The sequence below is a fragment of the Salvelinus alpinus genome, chromosome 9 (assembly GCF_045679555.1).
Source record: "Salvelinus alpinus chromosome 9, SLU_Salpinus.1, whole genome shotgun sequence".
Lineage (NCBI taxonomy): Eukaryota > Metazoa > Chordata > Actinopteri > Salmoniformes > Salmonidae > Salvelinus > Salvelinus alpinus.
In genome coordinates, this window is record NC_092094.1 from 83,503,395 (window position 1) to 83,529,605 (window position 26,211).

At 41.1% G+C, this 26,211-nt stretch overlaps 1 protein-coding gene and 1 pseudogene across 1 annotated transcript in view; both read right to left on the reverse strand.

The window, feature by feature from the left end:
* The window catches only part of LOC139530787 (zinc finger protein DPF3-like), a 60,883-nt gene extending 48,638 nt beyond the window's left edge, over positions 1 to 12,245 (reverse strand). The window contains exon 1 of the mRNA XM_071327487.1: positions 12,088 to 12,245. Coding sequence (XP_071183588.1) covers positions 12,088 to 12,119 — 32 coding nt within the window. The 5' untranslated portion in view covers positions 12,120 to 12,245. The remainder of the gene's footprint in view (positions 1 to 12,087) is intronic.
* Positions 12,246 to 22,632: 10,387 nt separating this feature from the next.
* On the reverse strand, positions 22,633 to 25,736 carry LOC139531002 (zinc finger FYVE domain-containing protein 1-like; annotated as a pseudogene).
* Between the last annotated feature and the right edge of the window lie 475 nt (positions 25,737 to 26,211).

The window sequence follows — 26,211 nt, forward strand, 5'->3', positions numbered from 1 at the left end:
ATCACTCCTGTGTTCCAATGGCACGTTGTGTTAGCTAATCCAAGTTTATAATTTTAAAAGGCTAATTGATCATTAGAAAACCCTTTTGCAATAATGTTAGCACAGCTGAAAACTGTTGTTCTGATTAAAGAAGCAATAAAACTGTCCTTCTTTAGACGATTTGAGTATCTGGAGCATCAGCATTTGTGGGTTCGATTACAGACTCAAAATGGCCAGAAACAAAGGACTTTCTTCTGAAACTCGACAGTCTATTCTTGTTCTGAGAAATGAAGGCTATTCCATGCGAGAAATTGCCAAGAAACTGAAGATCCCGTACAACGCTGTGTACTACTCCCGTCACGGAACAACGCAAACTGTCTCTAACCAGAATAGAACGAGTGTGAGGCCCCGGTGCACAACTGAGCAAGAGGACAAGTACATTTGAGTGTCTAGTTTGAGAAACAGACGCCTCACAAGTCCTCAACTGGCAGCTTCATTAAATAGTACCCGCAAAACACCAGTCTCAACGTCAACAGTGAAGATGTGACTCCGGGATGCTGGCCTTAACAGTTTCAACATTCCTAAATGCTTTATCACATTATTTAAGTGTGTTAACTTCTGTGCGGCATGAGTGGGGAGCTGACGTGATGCAGCCCAGACTCCCAGTGAAGGCTAAGAGGAGCAGGCACAGTGCTTTTGCTCTATAAGGGGGACATCAGCAGCACTGATAGTTGATCCGTGAGACACATTTGACAGAAGTACCGAAAGTACAAAAATTCATGTTCTAGTATCGATTAGATTTAAAGAACTATTTAGCAGTCTCATGGCTTGGGGGTAGAAGCTGTTCAGGGTCCTGTTGGTTCCAGACCTGGTGCATTGGTAATGCTTGCTGTGCAGTAGTAGAGAGAACAGTCTAACTTGGGTGGCTAGAGGCTTTGACAATTTTAGGGTCTTCCTCGGACACCGCCTGGTATAGAGGTCCTGGATGGCAGGGAGCTCGGCCACAGTGATCTACTGAGTTGTACGCACAACCCCATGTAGCGCCTTGAGGTCAGATGACAAGCAGTTGCCATACCAAGCAGTTGCCATACCAAGCGGTGATGCAGCCAGTCAAGATGCTCTCAATGGTGCAGCTGTATAACTTTGAGGATCTGAGGGCTCGTCCCATACCAAATCTTGTCAGCCTCCTGAAGGTGGAAGAGGCGTTGTCATGCTCACTTTATGACTGTGTTGGTGTGTGTGGACCATGATAGATCCTTAGTGATGTTTACACAGGAACTTGAAGCTCTAAATCCACTCCTCTACAGCCCCGTTGATTTGAATGGGGGCGTGCTCGACCTTCCGTTTCCTGTAGTCTACGATCATCTTCTTTGTTTTGCTGACGTTGAGTGAGAGGTTGTTGTCCTGGCACCACACTGCCAGGTCTCTGACCTCCTCCCTATGGGTTGTCTGAGTCATCAGTGATCAGGCCTACCACTGTCGTGGGTGAACAGGGAGTACAGGAGGAGACTAAGCACGCACCCCTGAGGGGTCCCCGTATTGAGGGTCAGTGTGGCGGATGTGTTGATGTCTACCCTCAACACCTGGGGGGGCAGTCCATCAGGAAGTCCAGGATCCAGTTGCAGAGGGAGGTGTTTAATCCCAGGGTTCTTAGCTTAGTGATGAGCTTGGAGGGCACTATGGTGTTAAACAGTGAGTTGTAGTCAATGAACAGCATTCTCACATAAGTGTTCCTCTTGTCCAGGTAGGAAAGGGCAGTGTGGACTGCAATAGAGATTGCGTCATATGTGGATCTGTTGGGGCGGTATGTGACTTGGAGTGGGTCCAGGGTGTCTGGGATGATGGTGTTGATGTGAGCCATGACCAGCCTTTCAAAACATTTCTAGGCTACGGGGTGCTACGGGGTGATAGTCATTTAGACAGCTTACCGCTGCGTTCTTGGGAACAGGCACTATGGTGGTCTGCTTGAAACATGTAGTAATTACAGACTGGGTCCGGGAGAGATTGAAAATGTCAGTCTAGACAGTTGCTAGCTGTTCAGCACGTGCTCCAAGTATGCATCCTGGTAATTAGTCTGGCCTTGTGGCTTTGTGAATGCTAATCTGTTTAAAAGGTCTTACCTCACATCGGCTACGGGTGAACATGAACAGACAGTCGTATGGAACAGCTGGTGCTCTCACGCATGGTTCAATGTTGCTTGCCTCGAAGCCAGAATAGAAGGCATTTAGCTCATCTGGTAGGCTCACGGCTGGCTTTTCATGAAATCAGTTGTAGAGGATGGTCGAATTAACACATCTGCAATAAGAATACACATGGACCTCTTCACTGGCCAGAGAACAAAGGAAAGGGGAAGCACTCCCAGCAGTCGTCCTTCCCTTCTTCTGCTCATCTTACAACTCTAGTCTACATCAAAGCTCCTCCCATCAGCAACAAGGGTACTCAGACTTCTGCCAGAGACATGGACACAGCTAAGTTCTGACGAAGAGTGATGATGACAAAGACTTAGCCAAAGAACTTCTCCATTGGAGGACAATACACTGCATGAAAAAGTGCAACAAACAATTATTTCCTCAAGCAAACTGCGTAAACAGACTGAAAATAACATGGCTAAATGTGTTGAGATGTGTGTAATGATTTTTTTTTTTTTTTATGTGTGTGCTTTTCTGACAATTAACAGCCATTACCCTTACACCCAAACAGTATACGGTTTGATATCTGTGCGATCAGTCTTCAAACAGGCAGTGGAAGACATAAGTGTACAAAGGATCCTCTATTTACAGTTGAAGTCGGAAGTTTACATACACCATAGCCAAACACATTTAAACTCAGTTTCACAATTCCTGACATTTAATCCTAGTAAAAAATTCCCTGTCTTAGGTCAGTTAGGATCACCACTTTATTTTAAGAATGAAAAATGTCAGAATAATAATTGAGAGAATTATTTATTTCAGCTTTGATTTCTTTCATCACATTCCCAGTGGGTCAGAACTTTACATACACTCAATTAGTATTTGGTAGCATTGCCTTTAAATTGTTTAACTTGCGTCAAACGTTTTGGGTAGCCTTCCACAATAAGTTGGGTGAATTTTGGCCCATTCCTCCTGACAGAGCTGGTGTAACTGAGTCAGGTTTGTAGGCCTCCTTGCTCGCACACGCTTTTTTAGTTCTGCCCACAAATGTTCTATAGGATTGAGGTCAGGGCTTTGTGATGGCCACTCCAATACCTTGACTTTGTTGTGCTTAAGCCATTTTGCCACAACTTTGGAAGTATGCTTGGGGTTATTGTCCATTTGGAAGATCCATTTGCGACCATGCTTTAACTTCCTGACTGATGTCTTGAGATGTTGCTTCAATATATCCACACATTTTTCCATCCTCATGATGGCATCTATTTTGTGAAGTGCACCAGTCCCTCCTGCAGCAAAGCACCCCCACAAGATGATGCTGCCACTCCCGTGCTTCACGGTTGGGATGGTGTTCTTCAGCTTGCAAGCCTCCCCCCTTTTCCTCCAAACATAACGATGGTCATTATGGCCAAACAGTTCTATTTTTGTTTCATAAGACCAGAGGACATTTCTCCAAAAAGTACGATCTTTGTCCCCAAGTGCAGTTGCAAACCATAGTCTGGCTTTTTTATGCGGTTTTGGAGCAGTGGCTTCTTCCTTGCTGAGCGGCCTTTCAGGTTATGTCGATATAGGACTCGTTTTACTGTGGATATAGATACTTTGTACCTGTTTCCTCCAGCATCTACACAAGGTCCTTTGCTGTTCTGGGATTGATTTGCACTTTTCCCACCAAAGTACATTCATCTCTAGGAGACAGAAGGCGTCTCCTTCCTGAGCGGTATGATGGTTGTGTGGTCCCATGGTGTTTATACTTGTGTACTATTACTTGTACATATGAACCTGGTACCTTCAGGCATTTGGAAATTGCTCCCAAGGATGAACCAGACTTGTGGAGGTCTTGGCTGATTTCTTTAGATTTTCTCATGATGTCATGCAAAGAGGCACTGAGTTTGAAGGTGGGCCTGGAAATACATCCACAGGTACACCTCCAATTGACTCAAATGATGTCAATTAGCCTATCAGAAGCTTCTAAAGCCACAACATAATTTTCTGGAATTTTCCAAGCTGTTTAAAAGGCACAGTCAACTTATTGTATGTAAACTTCTGACCCACTGGAATTGTGATACAGTGAATTATAAGTGAAATAATCTGTCTGTAAACAATTGTTGGAAAAATTACTTGTGTCATGCACAAAGTAGCTGTCCTAACCGACTTGCCAAAACTATAGTTTGTTAACAAGAAATTTGTGGAGTGGTTGAAAAACAAGTTTTAATGACTCCAAACTAAGTGTATGTAAACTTCCGACTTCAACTGTATGTGAACAATTGATTAACGCATGACCTGGCATAAGTCACAGAACATTGCAGGCAATGAATGGGGGCTGACCCAGCCCCAGGAACTATCCCCTCAACCGGAGCCAATCACAGCTCTCCTGACAGGGAGCCTCACCTCTGAATGTGTGAACACCAATCCTTGTGTTCGGACAGCGACCAGCCGTATGGTTGCTGTCATTTATGAACCACCAAGGACTACCACGCGCAGGGACCTTGAGATACTGGACTACTGAAATGGTTTGGTCTGGACTCTACACCATGGAGAGTTCGCTGAAGACCGTTGGTTCCAGACAGGATATACTTAAGAGTATCCAGATCAATCTCAGCAATTTTTCTCCGATTTGAATGCGAGCGTGCAACCTGTTACTTTTATGATTAATAGCTATACTTATCCTATATAATCCCTGCCTAGTTTCGTTATGAAATATCAATAATAACTGTGATTTATTCTCTTTAGTACATCATTTTGCCATCGCAATCTTGATTATTCATTCATCCTGTACATTCATTGCTTTACCCTGGTTATTTCTAAATAAAATCTTCTTTGTTTTTGTAAAATATATGTCTCCAAGAATGCATTGCCTTAGTTACAATTATTTTATAATTTCTTGCTAATTTATAGCAAGTGGTACCGTTAATAATTTCACAGTAATAAGCGTACACACTACCTTACGCCATGATAGTTTGCAAGCCCTGCCACATCCAACGAGCGTCAGAGCTGGAGTAGTAGGATTCGATCCTAGTCCAGGTCGTAGCGGAATTTCTTATAAGCGTTTGGACTACAGTCCTACTTCTTAAAAGCGGCAGCTCTAGTCGTTAGCTCAGTGCAGATGTTGCATGTAATCCATGGCTTCTGGTTGGGATATGTACTGGAGGTCGACCGATTAATCGGCTTGGCCAATTAATTAGGGACGATTTCAAGTTTTCATAACAATCGGTGATCGGCATTTTTGGATGCCGATTATATTGCATTCCAACGAGGAAACTGCATGGCAGGCTGATCACCTGTTACGTGAGTGCAGCAAGGAGCCAAGGTAAGTTGCTAGCTAGCATTAAACTTATCTTTTAAAAAACAATCAATCTTAACATAATCACTAGTTAACTACACATGGTTGATGATATTACTAGGTTAACTAGCTTGTCCTGCGTTGCATATAATCAATGTGGTGCCTGTTAATTTATCATCGATTCACAGCCTACTTCGCCAAACGGGTGATGATTTAACAAAAGCCCATTCGCAAAAAAGCACAATCGTTGCACGAATGTACCTAACCATAAACACCAATGCATTTCTTAAAATCAAAACACAGAAGTAACATTTTTTTAAACCTGCATATTTAGTTAAAAGAAATTCATGTTAGCAGGCAATATTATCTAGGGAAATTGTGTCACTTCTCTTGCGTTCATTGCACACAGAGTCAGGATATATGCAACAGTTTGGGCCGCATGGCTTGTTGTGAACTAATTTGCCAGAATTCTACATAATTATGACATAATATTGAAGGTTGTGCAATGCAACAGCAATATTTAGACTTAGGGTTGCCACCTGTTTGATAAAATACTGAACGGTTACATATCTCACTGAAAGAATAAACATTTTGTTTTCGAAATGATCGTTTCCGGATTTGACCAAATTAATGACCTACGGCTCGTATTTCTGTGTTTATTATATTAGATTTAAATCTATGATTTGATATTTGATAGCGCAGTCTGACTGAGCGGTGGTAGGCAGCAGCAGGCTCGTAAGCATTCATTCAAACTTTACTGCGTTTGCCAGCAGCTCTTAGCAATACTTGACTCACAGCGCTGTTTATGACTTCAAGTCTATCAACTCCTGACATTAAGCTGGCAATACTAAAGTGCCTATTTGAACATCCAATAGTCAAAGGTATATGAAATACAAATAGTAGAGAGAAATAGTCGACGCATCATAATTCCTATAGTAACTACAACTTACAACTTCTTAACTGGGAATATTGAAGAACAGGGAATATTTAACCACCAGCTTTCATATGTTCTGAGCAAAGAACTTAAACATTACATGGCACATATTGCACTTATACTTTCTTCTCCAACACTGTGTTTTTGCATTATTTAAACCAAATTGAGCATGTTTCATTATTTATTTGAGACTAAATAGATTTTATTTATGTATTATATTATGTTAAAATAAAAGTGTTCATTGTTCATTCAGTATTGTTGTAATTGTCATTATTACAAATATATATATAAAAATCAGCCAATTAAATCGGTGTCAGCTTTTTTTGGTCCTCCAATAAATCGGTATCGGTGTTGAAAAATCATAATCCGTCGACCTCTAATATGTACGTAGGCATCGGTGAAATAACCAAAATATATCACGGTATTTAAAAATATTAAATAATAACAATTTACAGTATGATGGAATTTTTAAGTTCTAAATTTGCAGCATGATTTGTGCGTGACCCTAGGGTAAAAACACATACATTCGAAGTGATTTCAATGGCTTTCTCCATTCTGATTGTTTTGTACTGTTCAATTCAACCAAAAATAATTTTCTGCATTTCCTGCACTCAATTGAGATAATTTCCACACTGCCACGTAGGGCTGCACGATACAGGCAAACAATCTAGGCCATATTTTTAACCAAATGTTGCAATTGAGATTTGACTTGCGATTTAGAGCAAAACACTTGGGTGAACTGTTGGAATCATGGAAATAGAATGATTATTCTAATTCTATAGTTAGAATATAATAGTGGCCACTTTGAATACAGTGTTTTACATTACAACGAATGAAAATGCCAGGGAGGAATTATTGTGACAGAGTAGGCACCAAAGTGTTGGTAAGTGTTTCCTAGGGGACCCTATAATCTTTGGCTATATTAAATGTTGTTTTCTCTTAGCTACTTCATATAGCTAACACATTAATCCTTTTTTATTTGACCTTTATTTAACCAGGTAGGCCAGTTGAGAACAATTTGCATATTCCTCTTTGATTTAGAAGACACTGTTGCATAAACAACATGCTGATTTAGGTCTACACCATCACTAGTATTAAATCAGGCTGCATAGCTAATTATGTTTGCTCTGACTCAGTACATTTATTAGCTAGCTGGCTTGCCAGCCAGCTAACTAGCGATTAGCAGCTAACATTTAGGCCCAACTTGCTAAACTATCTGTTTGAAGATGTAAGAAACACAAACTAATAGTGTAATTATAGAACACTAGTGGATTTATATTAAGAAGCATAGTGAAAACAGTATTGTCGACATCAACATTGTTCCATCTGCTGCATTGACCATGCAGACTGAACGCAAGTGTCTTGTGGTCGAGGAACAACAAATGCGCTCCTTGAGTGACAGGGGGCGGGGCTAGGTCTGTGTGGAACGCCATGGAGAGCGATGACTCAGGTAGAGAAGTAAACTATAAAAATGGATGTTACACACGGTTTAACACATTTAACAAACCAAACATTAAAATACCATCATAGAAGGTAAAGTAAAAACCCAAACCGGTCCGTGCATCAATACCGGTATATCATAAAATACGGTGTACCGCCCAGCCCTACATGTACGTATGGTCACTGTGAGAATGGCATCGTCGATGCACTTATTAATGAAACCGGTGACTGATGTGGTAAACTCCTCAATGACATCGGATGAATCCAGGAACATATTCCAGTCTGTGTAGCTTAGCATCCGCTTCATCGAACCACTTCCGTATTGGTACTTCCTGTGAGTTAAGCAGGAATCAGGAGGATAGAGTTATGGTCAGATTGGAGGGAGAGCTTTGTATGTGTTTCTGTGTGGAGTAAAGGTGATCTAGAGTTGTGTTTCCCTGCATTACAATCACCGGCCACAACATTGGTCAAAGGCTAAATTATCCACGATTAGACCAGAAATAGATTCCACTTGTGACAGATGTAAGCAGGCTCCTGCTACTTTACTGCCATGTTTTGGACATGCCAGAAATTTAAAGATTTCTGGATATCAATTTGACAAGTTTTCTAAGATACTGGAGAGACCTCTGAAACCTTCTGCCTGTATATCATTTTACGAGTGGCAACTTCTCTAAATAGTTATATAGCAAACATGCTGTCATTTACTAGTCTTCTAGCTAGATGTCTTATACTATTTAAGTGGAAGGATCAGTTTCCAATGGATAAAGGAAGGCATGCAACACCTCAAGCTAGAGAAAATGGCTGCTCCATTAGGGGATCTGCAATTACATTCTATATCTGGCTACCTTTCATATCCTTTGTAGAAGACATGGACCCAGCTAATTTCACAACTCCATAAACCAACACAAATTAAAATTTGTATCACTATTTTTACTCTTCTTTACTTTTTGTTTGATTATATTCTGTTTTTTTCTTGTAGTACTCAAATTCTATATCATGCCTGCTTTATTTAGGGTGGAGCATGGGGGGTTGGTGTGGGTTTGATCTGGTACGGGATACATGTGTTTTTCCCTCTACCTGTTCTGTCTGTATTAAGAATAAAAAATCAAATTAAAACTGAGAAAAATAAGGAGGAGCACTAGGAGCACCTCCTCTGGATGAGCATTTTCTTGTTTGCTTATGGCCCTACACAGCCTCTGAGCACCTCAATCATGTTTCAAGATTGTAACTGCTGTATGGCATACGTGTGTTGTACCTGTTAACAATACAATCATTAGGCTACTACTTAAAAAGTGCTGGCCCTAAATGGGCCTAAAACTACCCCACAAATTACAGTAGCCATGATCTTGTCATGTGAATCTGAATGCTGTACCTAGATCACTTCCGTCAAGCTTCAGTGGAGGATAATGTGTCTGACAAAAAAAACAGCCAGGGGATAGAAAAACAAGCAGCGAAAGGAATGTTGATAGCTCCCTCAGTTATGAGGTGTTAACTGTCTCAGTTTCCTGCCCTCTTTCATTCGAGTGCACTGCCCTCAGTGCCCTGAGCAGCAGGTGCGGTGGCCTAGGTGAGAGATCTCTCTAACACTCATAATGAGTGACGAGCATCAGCGTCTGAGAGCACAGGAGGTGAGCGAGGCCCTGCTAACACTTACTCATGTCTTTGCTCTCTCTCTTTTTTTCCCCTCTTGCATAAGTAATTTTTTTCAACTGTTCGTTTTTTAGGGCCTTTGTGACATTGAAGTGGTTGGAAGGTTGTTCCAACTGTAAAAAGACATACCACAGCTAACCAGACAGACACTGTGTGCAACTGAGCTACAGTAAGGATAGGCCTACCTCAAAAGCATACACACTATCTTACAGATGTGAGTGGGGGGGGGAAACCAAAAGCAAATCTCTTGGCTGCTGGGGCCTCCTCTATCAGTGTGCTCCTGTCAACGGTTTGGGGTGTCATATCTGTGCCCAGCCCTTAGTGTGAGCATTACATAAACGCACATTTTGCATAAAAGAGAATGACCTCTCAACCCACAGTTTTCAGGAGGCCAGGCAAGCGATCTGCAGTAGCTTAAATCGGAACATAAATTCCATTGTCTTTTACACTACATTTGAGGAACCCCAAGAGTTTTAGCTTAGGGCCTATGAGGGCTGGAGTTACAGTTAGAAGCAATCTTGTTGTCTTTACCTTGATACTCTACAGGCTGACAAAGGGCAATAAAATACCAATTTTTCAGAATACCAATTTTCTTCAGATACTTCTGCCTTTTGCGATCGGTTCAGGCAAATGTCTTCGCTCTTTGCAGGTGCATCTGAGCTTTACAGGAAGCCATTGCTGCAGCCCTGCAATAGGGGAGGGTCTAGAGAGAGACTGTTTCCTATCGAACACATCGACTCTAGCAAGAAAGCCATTTCACAGTCATCTTGATAAAGAATACCAATAACACACATGGCCTGTGCACATACAGACTCAATATTTTGAGTTCCATTTTATCAGTAGGTTGAAGAGCCCCTTGTCCCTTTCCATCACTCTCCCATGCATAACACACACACAGTGTGGGAGGAGCAACACTTTGGCTACACCCACGATTGCCATATCCTTCTCTATAACAAAGCCAAGAAGACTCCAATTAATTTGCCTCATCTCAAAGGAGAATACTCTTGATTAAAAAAAAGGTCAAACTGGTCCACATGAGCAACATCCAATTAGTGTCAAGTGTGACTAATTATAATCTGACAAATGTGTGAGATGAAGTCTGAAACCCGAAACAGTAGCTAATTATAGCAGATTGAAACACTTCATTAAGCACAGCTTATAGCGAGGAGACATTATACATGTTAAAACCTCTAGGAGATGAAGAAGCAGCCCATTCAGGCAAAGTAGAATGATTAGGTTGATCTTGTTGGATACAAGGGTAAAGTGGTTTAAAGGAAATGAGTCCCACAAAATTGATAAAAATGGCACAGTCTCAAACTACGCTACTTTGTGCCAACTGGGAACCACCACAGCCATGAAATTAAACAAGACCATCCTTTATGCTCGTCAGTGGTAGAGCTCTTCAAGCTCGTTTATGTAGTCGTAAGCGTCAAATAATGATGCATCTATACGTAAGTGGTGGGCGAGGAGCACGCTTCCCTGATCCTGTAGGGCCCGTGGGGGTGCCAGGGTACCTCTACAGAAGAGCAGATGGGTCTTCTGCCTTGCTGCCTGTGCCCAACACTTCCTCCTGGTCAAAGCATGTCCTGACAGATGGGCCCAGGATCATGGACCTGGCTAATCTGCACCACTCCTCCACTTAAAGGCACAGTCAAGTTACATCCCTTGTTCTTCACCTCCAAAAAGTCTCACCATCTCTAATGCACATTCCAAAAGGTCTGGTTATACCTTAACTGTCCTACAAACAGTCTGTCAGTGCTCAAACATGGGTAGCAACAAAGAAATGACTTACAGTAGGCCTTGTTTGTCTTTCTCTGAGAAAATGTACATGAGGTGGCAACATCCCTCAATACAAACTTGCCTAAAAACTTCTAAATTGGCAATTTTTTTTTTTTTGGCTAATATATATATATTATCTGACAATATAAGCTCTAATAGAAAAAAATGGCGTCACAGACAAAACAGGATAAATACTGTTGACTCATTAGTGAGCACACAGAGGATAGGATACAACTTAAGTAACTGCACAGGCGCTTTACAAAATGCATAGGGCTATCTCCAACGGAAATTCCGGGGCTCGCATTGCTGTCACTTCGCTTTCGGGCGGAAAGGCATGCAAATGTAAAATGCCTCCTGCCTTGCTCTACCTACCGGGTCCTGGTCACGTCTGCGCTCAGCCAAAGTTGACATCTCGACAATACACACCAACTATAAAAGACTCGGGATGTCAATGTTATTCCGGAAATATGGAAAATTCTTGCAATCGTCTTTCACTCGTCCTCGTAATAGCAGAGTGCATGTTGAAACACTTTTGTGCTAAATTTTGAAGTAACGTTCAGATATATTCAAGAATCGGTTCAAATGAGTCAATAAATGATCATGTTGAGGTTACAGGCCTAAAACGCAATTAGTATGACATATGGGATAATCCGCATATCACACATATAAGATTGTAAACCATAATATGCAGAAATGTCTAATAAACTAAGCAGTCTACTTCGGTGAAAGCACTGACACATTAATTCGGCTCAGCAAGTAGAAATACACAAATTGTTACGACAGCATTATTCCCTCATTTGCACGCGTCTTGTATTTCCTTAAAAGTACGGATCTATGTAATTCAAGTATTGGCAACAAAGTAACACAACAGAATTTAATCAATTTGTTAATTTACTTACGCTTTAAGTGGGTTCTGAATGACAGCCGCCATTTTGCTACACTGTAACGCAATATCAGCCTCTTGCAGTTCTGAGTGAAACCTACGAAAAACCAACCAATCAGGGCTCGGGGTGGGTCCGTGAAGGTTTTGTTACTTTAATTTCCGAGGCAAAACGGAGAATGGAAAAACGAAAAAGGTCTGTATTTCGTTTTTCGTGTTTTTCGTTTCTGAATTAGAAAAACGAACATCGGAAATCAACTTATTTTCTCAGATATAGTGTCAGAATTTGACATTAAATAATGGAAAACAAATAACAACATCTATTATTACATTTCTGATTTTGGTTTTGTTCCCACATGGAAGTACACGCCCCCTTATAGAATATTCATGATGCTTAGGGGTTGTGTTTACAGCCTCGGCTGTCAGCACAAAGAAAATATTAGACTGTGTGAGTGTGACAGGAACGTATTATGAAGTTAGCATGCCAATATAACAAACTCAACAACAACTGAATAAAGTTGGCTTGCATTAGCTGGCTAGCTAGGGCTAGTTAGCCAGTGGCCAGCTAGCCCTAACTGGTTACTGGCTATAGTCATGCTAGCCAGAGCTACCCATTGCCCAACCAGAGCTACTGCAGAAAAGTGAGATTTCTCCATTACTTTCTGAAGCTAACTTAGCTAGATCTTCTGTCAGCTGATGGTGTTTATTGACAGAGTAATAATGAAGAGCAGTTACTGGAAATAATTGGCACTTTGCATAGATAAATTAGCTACATATGTAGGATCTTAATTTGAGTCAGTTTGCAGCAGAACAATTATCCTGCAGCAACAGGAAATGTAAATTATTAATTAATGAAAAGATTTTGTAGGGGTTGATACATTTTTCAAGTCTGTATCAACATCAATGGAATTACAAACTTTAGAAGCCTTTTGAAACCTTGAATACGCTACAATTTAGCATAACCCACTGTGCAGAATTATCAGCAACAAAAGAGTGATCAAATTAAGATCCTAAATCTGTATTGCTTACACAAACAACAATATCCAATTAAGCTATAGTGTGTGTGTGTGTGTGTGTGTGTGTGTGTGTGTGTGTGTGTGTGTGTGTGTGTGTGTGTGTGTGTGTGTGTGTGTGTGTGTGTGTGTGTGTGTGTGTGTGTGTGTGTGTGTGTGTGTGTGTGTGTGTGTGTGTGTGAAATCTGACTGTTCCCGCAGGAGAAAAGCACAGTACTGTATTTTAGCTGATCACCATGAACTTCATGTAGTTTAATCTGCCTTTTTATTGGTATGGGTTGTCATGACTGTCCTGTGAAGTTCCGAATGGGTCAGGTCAGCTTGGCAATGGATGACAGTAACCAGACCCTCTCTCACCCACAGAGGGGGGAGGAGGGACCTGGTGGGGAGGAGTTGACACCTTATGCCCTGTTATAAATCAAGGAGAGAGAACATCCCTCTCCAAATTCACACAGGAATGTTTCTTTGTCTCCAGAGACTTTTCCCGCCGAAGCTCTAACACGTTCTAAAGCAAATACTGAATCAATATTCCTAACAGAGAATGTGGGGAATGGTCAGAGGCGAGCTAAAGAATAAAAATGTCATATGGGTTGTTATTTTGTGATGTCATTAAAAGTGTTATAAAGGAAATAGTGTAACTTGTAAAGTATATACACTACATGTAAGGGAAAGGGGGATACCTAGTCAGCTGTACAACTGAATGCATTCAACTGAAATGTGTCTTCCGCATTAATCCCAACCTCTATGAATCAGAGAGGTGCGGGGGGCTGCTATAATCGACATCCATGTCTTCGGCGCCCGGGGAACAGTGGGTTAACTGCCTTGATCAGGGGCAGAACGACAGATTTTTACCTTGTCAGCTAGGGGATTCGATCCAGCAACCATTCGGTTACTGGCCCAACGCTCTAAACACTAGTATGAAGTCTCCATCCTTTACGTTGTGCATGAAATATGAAAAATAATTTAAGTATTTTTGTTTAGACAGGAATATGATTTTAGGAGCCATAAGGGATCATTTGCCTCCTATAAACTTTGCACAGTAAGTAGCCACGCCCAGAGTGAGGTCAGAGAGTGTGTCAGCCTGACGGAACCGTCCCTTTCGACCAGAGTGCATGAAAGTATCGGTAAAGAAATTAACATTGAGACCAGTGTAGCTGTAGCTCACACCCAAAGTGGATCGAACTCTGAATATCAACGCGAGGTAGAGGCGAGAAGCTCACCTCCCGGACAATCACGGTATGGCTAATTAGCTGTCCTAAGTAAAATATCTAGAAAAGCGTGGGACTATTCTACTACTCTTCAAACCATCCTATTCTACTACTCTTCTCAAATCAACGTATTCTACTACCCTCATCACCAATGGGAACCGTTGATACGGCTGGCTAGCCTATCTTCCAAGGAGTATCTTCCAGAGTAAACAACAGTAGAAGACGGGGGACCCCTTTTGTACAATCAGAGCCTTACAAGCGTGCCACTGAAAGGCCCAACACCCTTCCTGAGGGCTGGTTCCAACAGAAATCCACAGCGAACGAAGGCATTTAAACGTAAATAAAAAATGTATTACATTTTTTTAATTTAACCTTTATTTAACTAGGCAAGTCAGTTAAGAACAAATTCTTATTTACAATGACGGCCTACTCCAGCCAAACCCGTGTCTCTTTCTCTCTCTCTCTCTGTTACAAAGAAGATGAAGAGATCTTCTTTGTAACAAGCTGCCATATGTTGTGTCAGTCCGCTAGGGACCTTTCCCTAATGTATTAAGGGTGTATGTTTATCCTGTGTTACCATTTAGTTTGCTAGTAAATAAATAATTAAACCAATTACACACACACACAGGACCATTCACGCAGCTCTATCAAGTGGACATGATGCTCTCAAGGTCATGCACTACCGCCTCCTACCACACCCTGATGAGAAGCAATAATCCTGTCCCCATGCTGGAAATCTGCATATTTCTCTAACCCTGCTGTACTCTACTGTGCTGAGACAATATGACTCTAGAACAGTTTAACACTATTTTAAATTGAATGCTCAACAGTGATTATCACTCTCTCTCAATTCAATTCAAAAGGGCTTTATTAGCATGGCAAACATATGTTAACATTGCCAAAGCAAGTGCAATAAACAATCACAAATCAACTGTTAATTCTCTCTCTCTCTCTCTCTCTCTGTCTTGACAATCCTCACAGATCATTCACAGATGCTATGTAAGCTGGTTGCTGGCACCTGCAGGCCTGTTTGAGGGACAACTGGACAGAACATATCAGAATTCTTGGACTTCAGCTGAGACTCTCCTTCCCCATCCTTCAAAGAAAGCTTCTTCTTTACACTTCCTGTTAGGCATGCTGCTCTCAAGGTGTGTCTCTCCATTTCTCTCATGTTGTGTGGTATTGCCTAGAGATGACCCTGACGCTCTCCTGCTGGGTTTTGCTAACTTGCTAATGTTAGCTAAGTGCACTACCAGTAATACCGTATATCCCGGTGTCATGACATTGCCCTGTTGGTGAGGTTTATGACCCCAATAAATACCTTTCCCCCTTTCCTCTCTCTACTATACAGATTTGACTCTTGGAAAGCCCTTTGTTAACATAGAAAGAGTCTGGTAACATCAAAAGGGTGTGGAACGGAACCATATTTCGGTAATCCAACCAGTTGAAATATCCGTTCGTACTTAAAGAATATGATGTCAGATCAGTTGTTGTCTGAGACATTATTACTAATGATAGGATGACATTAACTATATCTTGGAAAGTCTACACATTCTAGTTATCAGATTCACATGGAATTGTTGTGCAATTTAAATGTTTAAATATGAAGCTATTTGTGAAAAGATGAAATGTAATTTTAGCTTCTAAATGAGAGAATTGTTTTCATAAAAATAAACTCTGCTCACTCAAAGGCCCCGCCCAAGTGAACAGACATTGGTTGTGAACTATGAAACATGCCCTTCTCTCCACCACTACAAAAGCCCCTTGACGAAAGTTAATTTATGTTCCCGACGACGTGAGGACTGCTGTCCGTACGTTAAAAGGGCTAATATCAACTACAGAACTAAGCCAACCTCAGCGTGAGCTCTGGTTGCGAAAGGTTGAACAACAACAACCTAACAAAATTAGCATTGTGTTCCCGGTGACGTGAGGACTGCTGTACATACATTAAAAAGGGCGATTTCAACGTGGAGGTGACGATCGACATGCTGGAAGGATGAATTTCGACTATACCAGCCAGAATATAGCATGAGCTTATAGTATGGCAACTTGGTATGAACTTTGAACTCTTATTCACTAAAGAAGTGATACATCCTAGATGTCGAGTTAGCAGCAGCAGCTGTAAATGTGCGTGGCTAGGAAAGGACGGACAACCTCTTCAGAAAGACAGGGTACTACAACGTATCCGTTCTACCACACGACGACGGTACTACAACGTATCCGTTCTACCACCAGACATATTCTTCAAAGGACAAGAGATCTCTGCTGGGCAACCCAGCCTTCCATCTACGACCAATCTATCGGAGCGCAGCTCAGAGTAAATATTTCTTGCATTTTCCTTTTCCAAATGGGCGGTTATTTAGAATGCATAAGATTCTGTATTTACGATAGCATAGCTTCATAAGGTCCGATAGAGACCCAATCCTTTCGTTCCTTAGTCTTCCTGCACTTTCATTCAAACCGAACCCCCTTTCTTTGTGTAACCAGCCATCATATCGGTTCTGGCGCTAGTGACGTTTCCTTTTATGACATAATTAGTACTCAATGTATGATCCATCCTGTGTATATGTAATTCTGTGTGATTATTTAGGTATTTAGTAAATAAATAATTAAACCAAATGTTGTATTGCTGATTCAACTTGTTAGCCAGGGTTCGTGAAGATAACCAAGAATTCTACGACGTTCAGATGAGACTGAATAAGGTGACGATTAATAATTGACTGTTATTGATATAAAAGATTACCAGGTCTTTAAGAGTTTATTCAGAAGATAACAGCTCTATAAACATTATTCCGTGGTGCCCCGACTTTCTAGTTAATTACTGTTACGGATACAGGTATCCTGTGTGTGTGCATCCTGTGTGTTTCTTTTCTCTCCTTCTCCCCTCACAGGTGTCAATCATCATTCCCCAATCAGTCACCAATCAGTCATCAATCAGAAGACACACCTCCTCCTGTTTCCATTACCCTATCACAACCCCTTTCCCTTGGTTTAAAAACCCATTCAGTTTTTTTTCTCTAGAGATCGATCTCTTTGTGTGTCTATCTCGCAATATCTCTTTTTGAGCACTCGTTTGTTTTTACACCTACAGGTCACTTTGTCCCACCTGTGAGTATTGTTTTGGTTATGGTGTTTGTTTGATTGTGGGAAAGGGGGTACCAAGACATGTTGCCCATGGGCATACACTACCCGTAGGTTAACTTTGTCTAAATACACTAGTTAGAACTGGGCGGACCACCCTCTGTATTTTTGGTTAGTTAGCTAGCTGTTGTTGAAGCAGGTAGATTAGCTTAGGGGTGTTTTTGAATGCTTATTATTTCTTTCCTTGGGTCCAGCTCAGCCCCTTTTCCTGCTCCCCCATTACCGTGTGTTTACAAATAAACCATGAGTGTTTGACGGTAGATTTTAAGTTGTCTGTGGTTATTTGTTCTCGCTGTTACTTTTTCCCTGTTATATAAGAGCCAAAGGGATTCGTAACAATTACATGTACATGATTAGTTTATTCAGGTAATATTAATTAGAGAAATTATTTCATAAAATAGCATTTCATATCACTTAATCCGGCATAGCAAAGACACGACACCGGGATGGCACGGTATGAGGGTATGAAAATCTAGATACTGTCCAACCCTAGCACCAATGCCAGGCTGCCAAATCAACTATTTTATTCCCCTCATACTAAACGTTTCTCACTCTTGTTTCAACTTCCCTTTGATTAAATCAGTTTAATTCAATGTTTAAATTTGCTTCAAGTGTTTGTTTTTTTACTGAAAGTTTGATAGATGGAACATGTATGTGTGGGTGGATAAATGGGTGTAGATGGGTTTGGCAGAATAACCTTCCTCTACCTCCCTTCCTTCACTAGATAAGTAATACAAGTGAATGTAATTGCTGCATTTTACCTGTGATCCAAAACCAAATATTTTATGAGTTACAAGCTCTGCTATAAAATAAATCTTTTTTTCAGAATTACTGCCAGACATATGTTAAATACAGGCAAAGGCCCGAGCCTACGGCCCACTAACAAATGACCAGCCAGGCCACCACACACCTACAGTACACTCCTCTCCCCGCCCCACTTACTTACACACATACAATTCAAGGAAGATCAGTGTCTCAGGGTAGCATTGCTGATCTAGGATCACTGATCTGGTCCCTCTGTCGTCAGCAGATGCAGCTACTGAGGACCAGACACCTGATCAACTTCCCATTATATGAAAAGTTACTTGTAATTGTGGAAATAACACAATTGTCTTAATGTTGAACTGTGTCTAATGACTACATTTTATTATAGGGAATATCATTCGGATTCAGCTGTTTCTTGGTCCAAAAAGCACAAAATGATTCCCAAAATGTATTTTTTTCATGCCCTGTCCTATGCAATCCTAAAAGTAATCAGTATTGACAACCTCAATGTGTTCTTTCATGGATATAAACAAAGATTTGCCATTCATATTAACATTTCAGAAAAAGGCCTATTTAATTCAATTGCATGTAGTAGCTCTTAAAGTCCTCTGGACAGCAGTAGCGAACAGGAGTTAACCCTGGAGTCCATTTGAGACTTGAATGTACAGTAGAACCTTTAATACACTTGTCATCTGTAAATTCAACACAAACACGAAGCATTATAAAGAGGCAGTCAGACGTTTATCACAATTTTTACTTTTGTTTTCTTATATTTTTCAAACACTTATTGAAATGACAACAGGAGAAATTCCAGCCCAACAAATGATCTAAAATAAAGGGTTAGCTAACATTACTTTTTATCTTCCAGTCACTTTCATAGTCTATTCCTTTCTTTGTGCTGCCTACTTAGGCTGTAACCCCGTTAAGCCCTGAGAATATTCTGAGGGGGAGTGTACTCCGTGTATGAACAAAAAACAAATCTAAAAGTTGTATACATTTAGTTTTCCATTATTCCATGTCCAATTTTTACACGAGTTGATTTCAGATTTTAAACTTTGAATTTGAAAAACTAATGTTTTTCCACTCCGTTTTGCCTTAGAAATCCAAATAACAAAACATACACGGACCTGTGGCCTACAGGGTAAACTGTCAAAATGATTAGGGTTCTCCCTGTATATTATAGAAAATTGAATGCTGACAATGTACACCAGTTTATTAGGTACATCACCCCCTTCAAGAAAATGGTTCACTCCTACAGACAGTGAGTCGTGTGGCTTGCTATATAAAGCAGGCAGACAGGCATCCAGTTACCGGTTGATTGAATGTGAGAATGATCAAAACGAGCGTCTCTAGCGACTGAGTGTGGTATGATCATTGGTGCCAGGCGCGCTGGTTCCAATATCTCAGAAACAGCCGGCCTCCTGGGCTATATACGCACGAGTGTCTAGGGTTTACCAAGAATGGTGGGACAAACAAAACATCCAGTCAACGGCAGTCCGGTGGGCGAAATAAACTTGATGAGAGGTCGAAGGAGAATGGCAAGAATCTTGCAAGTTAACAGGCGGGCCACAGACAAATAACGGCGCAGAAAAACATTTCCGTCTGTTGCAATAGACCATGCTCGTCACGGATGATGGCAGATTGCTGCAGACGACCACATTGAGCTTTACTCATATCAGCTAAAAACAAGAAGCGGCACCAGTTCACTAACACTGGACAATTGAGAGGAAAAACATCGCCTGGTCCCGGTACCTGAGCCAGGATTAGGCGTAAGCAGCATGAGTCCATGGACGCAGCCTGCCTGGTGTCAACGGTACAGGCTGGTGGTGATGTAGGCGGAAGGTTTTCCTGGAACATGTTAGGTCTCTTGATACCAATTGAGCTCGAAACTGAGTAAATTATAGACTTCTCAAAGATATTGTGCTTTCTTTCCCCCAATGCAACATAAACATTGCAGGGAACATCTCATTAGAAATTGAACCTGACTAAATAACCCCCCCCCCCAATAATTATAAACAGCCATGAGCTGATAAGACTTCATATTATTATTAAAGTTGTAAAGTTATTCCACCACTAACAGACATTGTGAATATGCAAACATCCACACTTTATCACACTTAATATGAGCACAATATAGTGTTTCATACCTTTTCTTATGTCGACAATAGGAGCGTCGATACAAGAATTCAGTATATTTTCTTAATTTCTGTCACAGGTGCGTCTCATCTCAAGTAATGGGTTTTGGAAACAGGACTTGCTGGGGACAAATTACATTATCTGGCTATTATTCTGTGCAACACAGACATCAGTTTTATACAATGACATTCAACCAGAAAAACATTTTGACAGCAGCCAATGCAGATTCATTGTCATTTCTATACAGGGTTACATCTTAGACAAAAGCAAAAAATTCAAACAAAACACTCCAAAATGACAATTATATCTAAAATTCTTACAGGACAACTATTATGTCTATACTTATTTTTTTTTTACAAACTCCAATGTAAAGGTAATATGTCTACTGTCATGCATAGCATGCATCCAGGTAAAACTGTTCCCCTGGTTGAACTTTTAAAATTACTCTTTCAAAACACACTTCAATAGATCTGGATATAAAGAAGTTATTTGATTAATTAAAGCTTTAACTACATTTCAGCCACATATTCATATAACCATCAAAGATGTGACAGGGTTCAGTTAAAAATGCCAGCTGACTGTGCATATCCAAGTGTCGTATGCAAAGAACAGATTACAGTAAAAAAAAAAAAAAAGCAGGTAAACTCAAAATTACCAAAAAGTTATTCAGAAAAGCCCATAAAACTCCGTTAACGAGGTATAACATCTCAATGACTAAAAAGCACAAAATATGAAAGAACAAACATGCAATCTATTTGACAATGCAGTCTTTAGCGTGGATGACAAATAATGCCACAGAAGCAATTGTCTCAAAAGAAATCATTAAATGTGTTAACTGAAATGCTGAGTTCATTGTCCAATCATCCTATGCTTATGGCGATCTGTAGGCTTGCGTTTGTTATGTTAAACTGGGTTAAAGGAGAATCTGCGTGTTCAACAAACAGAAGGTCAACAAGATTCAAACAAATGGAAGTAACTGCCACTCAATTCAATTCTAGTTGCATAATGCACATCAAGTAACAGAAATGGTCAGATACATTTCAAAAATACCATCCATTATGAATTAAATAATGAGGTTAAGTACAGATTTTTTTCCCAGGGTTCTCTGTTCAGCTATTGCATTCCACTCCTTGTATGCCGTGTCACTTGCCAATTTGGCGCATGACATGACTTACAAGGAGTGGAATGTTACAGAGACTGGTACCCAGACTACCTCACAACACCTCAAAGGCAATGCATCTCTCAGACTTTCAAGCTGAACAAACGTTTTCTACAAAAGTTTATTTTCCATATCTAAAATCCTGAATTCAGTCTTCTAGCATCATTTCATACAACCATTACCTCCATGTATACCAAAGAGGTTGTCTACACAGAAACAGTTACCTGAAATGCTATTTGCAGACCAAATATCCTAAATCTAAACCTAATGTTGACAAAAACAGACCGGTTTAAAAATAGGATCTATGGATGTTCATGCATACCCAAATCAAACCTTCAGTCCAGTGTTCTGAGGAAGGAGGGCCAGTCCCATTAAAGGTCGCCAGGTTTCTGGTTGCAGTTTGCACAAACACGGACACGGTGGTCCCAGCCCCGCAAGGGGACCGGCCGACGCTCTGGGGAGCATTCGTCACACCCGTCTTGCTCGCAAGCGCGACAGTGGTGCTTTGACAGCTTGGCAGTGAAGTCACGATGGCAGATGTGGCAGGAGAGGATATGTGGTCAGGCACCCAGTAGGCAAGACGCGCAGCATCCTTCACCAGGCCTGAAGAGAGAGTAGGCACACAGTGTAGAAGGACCCGGAAGTATGACGTAGGATGACGTCACTTGTACATCGTATAGTCAGTGGCATGAGATGGAGAGAATTAAATAATTGAAGAGAAGGAAACAGAGCACTAACCCGCAAACGAGGCAGAGGCCGGAGCAGGTGAAGTACTCATCAGGGAAGAAGCAGTTGTGGGCTATTTACATTTACATTTACATTTAAGTCATTTAGCAGACGCTCTTATCCAGAGCGACTTACTCATCAGAAATCTCCCCATTGAAGCGCTCACTTAGGCCATAGACAGAGAAGAACAACAGATCAGAAGTTACATTGATGTAGTCTGATTAGATTGTTCAAACAGTGTGAAAGTAAAGCTAACGGTCACCTATTGAATAGCAACATTTGTAACTTTGTATGTGCTTGATTTTAAGACCCCTTTAATGAAGATCAAATGTTCCAGTAGACAGAAATGCTAAAACATTCCATTCTTGAACACAGCTTGACACCCTTATTTGACTGTCATGGTTTCAGTGTTTGCCTTATGTAAATGTGAGCATGTTTGAAACCAGTTTACAGCCAGATGACTGAGCTATAATGTCTACTACCTGCAGGGCTTTGAAGAAGACGACTGGGAAGCGGGTGGAGTTGTTGTCCAGCAGCTGCTCCAGGGTGTGCTGCAGGCCACCAAAGTCCTTTGGGTGGCTACAGGTACGCGTGCCGTGGTACAGGATGGAGCTGAAAACCTCTGGGAAACGGCCCAGCTTCCTGAAGCGCTCAAGCAGCAGCCAATCCACAGACTCTGAGGAGTTTCCTGTCAGAATGAGAGAATGAAAAGGTGATAAAATGGAATAGGATGAGAAGACAGACTTAACTTTGAGTTGATATATAACCCCTCATAAAAGGACATTTCACTTCAGATCACTTTGATCAGGGGTCTTCAACCTTTTCTAGATCAATCAAAACTGAGATGGAAGGTGCCTCACCAAAAATTATTTCTAAGAAAAAGTCAAATTTTACTCTAAAGGGAAACATTAAATGGATAGAAAATCAATTTGTACAGTATAACAGCCACATACTTTGAAAGGAAAATGATACTAGATTACGCAAACTGCTTGACTGGCCAACTAACTGGTCACACCGTTTCAAAACAGCTCTGTTGGAATGACAATTACTAGTCTTAGCGTGTCAAAGGGTCAGCAGGGTGAGTAGAGATTCTACACCCAAAATTATCAAATTACATGTAATATGATCTTCTGTAGCAACACTCATGACAATGTGGATGAATATACTGTATCCCTAATGTTTCCACTGTCAAGGAAGGTGAAATAAAATGAGACTGATGAGAGCAGAAAGTAACCACACCAATGTTCGATTTGTGTTCACTATGGTCAGTGTTGATTACAGTATTTCTTAGCGCTGACCTGAGCCCAGCAGCTTGGTGTGGACGGTCTCATGGAAGATGATGATGGCCTGCCCTAGGGTGGACAGAGGCACTTCCAGGCTACAGGGGGCAGTAGTGGCCTTCAGCTCCTTGGTGAAATGTTTCAGGTAGGCGTGCGACCCGTCGCCCAGGAACTTGAAAAGGTCGTCATGGAGGCGGTCGGCGTGTTATATGATGATGTCGGAGATAGCTAGCATCTTGAGCAAGAGCCGTGTTCTGTGGCCCTGGTTGGAGCTGTTACCCAGTAGGCCCTCTGTATCGATGACCACCACCTTGTGGATGGGGTCAAATGCCGCCCTCACCCCCACCGTGCAGGACTCCTGCGTGGGGGGAGGTCTTGAACACCTCCCTGCCCATGAAGAAAGTGTGGTTCAGAGTGTAGGATTTGCCTTCTCCTGTGTTGCCGAAGATGGACACCACCTTGATCAGCTTGTTGGGCTTGCAGTTAATTATCTTCACAGACGCACCTTCGTCCTTTATCTAAAAACAGGGAGTAGTGTTGGCAGATGAGGTGAATTCATTTCACAAAAGGGTCGTTACATTTTAATTCAATCACTTTTTGGCTGCACCCCTTTTTGATTTGAACGAATCTTTCCATACATACTGTAGTTGCCCATGGTAGAAGTGGTCAGAAAGTGACGTTTTGGACCTGAATACCAAAATATTCAGGAGAAAGAGGTGCTTAAAGTTGACCCATTTTGCAAACCCAACCATAGCATAAGAAATCAATTTCTTAAATCAATGAAAATATTAACAGTTGGGTTTGATATAATTTAAAAACTTACAATCAGGGTTGTCAAACTATACTATAAATTCTTCCAACATGTATTTATCAAATAAAGGTTTTCGTATGTTGTAGTTTAGACCCTAATTTACATAATCTGAAGTGTTTGTGTTGTGCCCGCCCTCAGATGTGTCTCCAGTTGAGACAGCATACTCTTGAATACAGGGTGGTTGACATAAGTTTACATTTAAAAAGTACCCCTAATTTGTTTTTTACCATCCTGAGTGTAAGTTTTCAATATAAAATGTAACAGTTTCTCTTTTCCAGTGATGAAAACATGGACGTCTCATGGTATGGTGGGTATGCTAAATGGGTCAACAGAGCATTCGGAAAGTATTCAGACCCCCATCACTTTGTCCACATTTTCTTACGTTACAGCCTTAATCTAAAATGGATTAAAAAAATACTCAATTTTACATGCAATACCCCATAATGACAAAGCAAAAACTGTTTAAAAAAAATGTCTTATTACATTTACATAAGTATTCAGACCCTTTACTCAGAAGCACCTTTGCCAGCGATTACAGCCCCAAGTCGTCTTGGGTATGACATTACAAGCTTGACACACCTGTATTTGGGAAGTTTCTCCCATTCTTCTCTGCAGATCCTCTCAAACTTGGATGGGGAGCATCGCTGCACAGCTATTTTCAGGTCTCTCCAGAAATGTTTGATCGGGTTCAAGTCCGGGCTCTGGCTGGGCCACTCAAGAACATTCAGAGACGTGTGTCTTTCCAAATCATGTCCAATCAATTGAATTTACCACAGGTGGACTCTCTTCAAGTTGTAGAAACATCTCAAGGATGATCAATGAAAACAGGATGCACTGGAGCTCAATTTCAAGTCACATAGCAAAGGGTTTGAATACTTATGTAAATAAGGTATTTCAGTTATTTGTAAAAACTTGTGTAGATTGACGAGAAAATCTAAAATAGATTAAATGAAAAGTTAAGGATGTAACGTAACACAATGTGGAAAAAGTGAAGGTCTGAATACTTTCCAAATGCACTGTGGAAAATGTTGTTCAAATCAAAAAAGGGGTGTGGTCAAAAAGTGATTGAAATAAAATTACCCTTTGGTTGGATACAAAACTGACAGGACGCAAAAACTCAAAGGCCTTTGACTCCCTTCACTACCCACCTGCATCGCCTCGTTTGCGTCAATCAGAAGAAAACTGAAGACTTTCTCCAGAAGTTTTGCCTTCGGGACTTCTGCCTCATCTACCATTTGGCTTAAGTTGATCTCTGCAGGTTTAAATTGAGGGGTTGATTTGACCTCTATGGTTTCCGGCAGAGGGAGGGAGTAGACCTCTGTAGGTTTGGGTGGAGGAGGATAGGCAGAGTTAGTGCTTCTTGTTACCTCCATTGTGGGTGCTTTTCAGACACTGTTGGCACAAGTTGAGTTTGCAGTTCTGGCAGCTGATGAGAGACCTGTGGCAAATATTCCCAATAGCAGAGTGAAAATAAATATTAAATCAACTTGTTTTATTGATAACGGGGCGGCAGGTAGCCTAGTGGTTAGAGCATTGGGCCAGTAACCGTAAAGGTTGCAAGATTGAATCCCCGAGCTGACAAGGTAAAAATCTGTCGTTCTGCCCCTGAACAATGCAGTTATTAAACCACTGTTCCCAGGTAGGCCGTCATTGAAAATAAGAATTTGTTCTTAACTGACTTGCCTAGTTAAATAAAGTTTAAATTAAAAAATAAATACACATGACCATATTGTGTGCTATTGTAACGGATGTGAAATGGCTATCTAGTTAGCGGTGGTGCGCGCTAATAGCCTTTCAATCGGTGACGTCACTTGCTCTGAGACCTTGAAGTAGTGGTTCCCCTTGCTCTGCAAGGGCCGCGGCTTTTGTGGAGCGATGGGTAACGATGCTTCGTGGGTGACTGT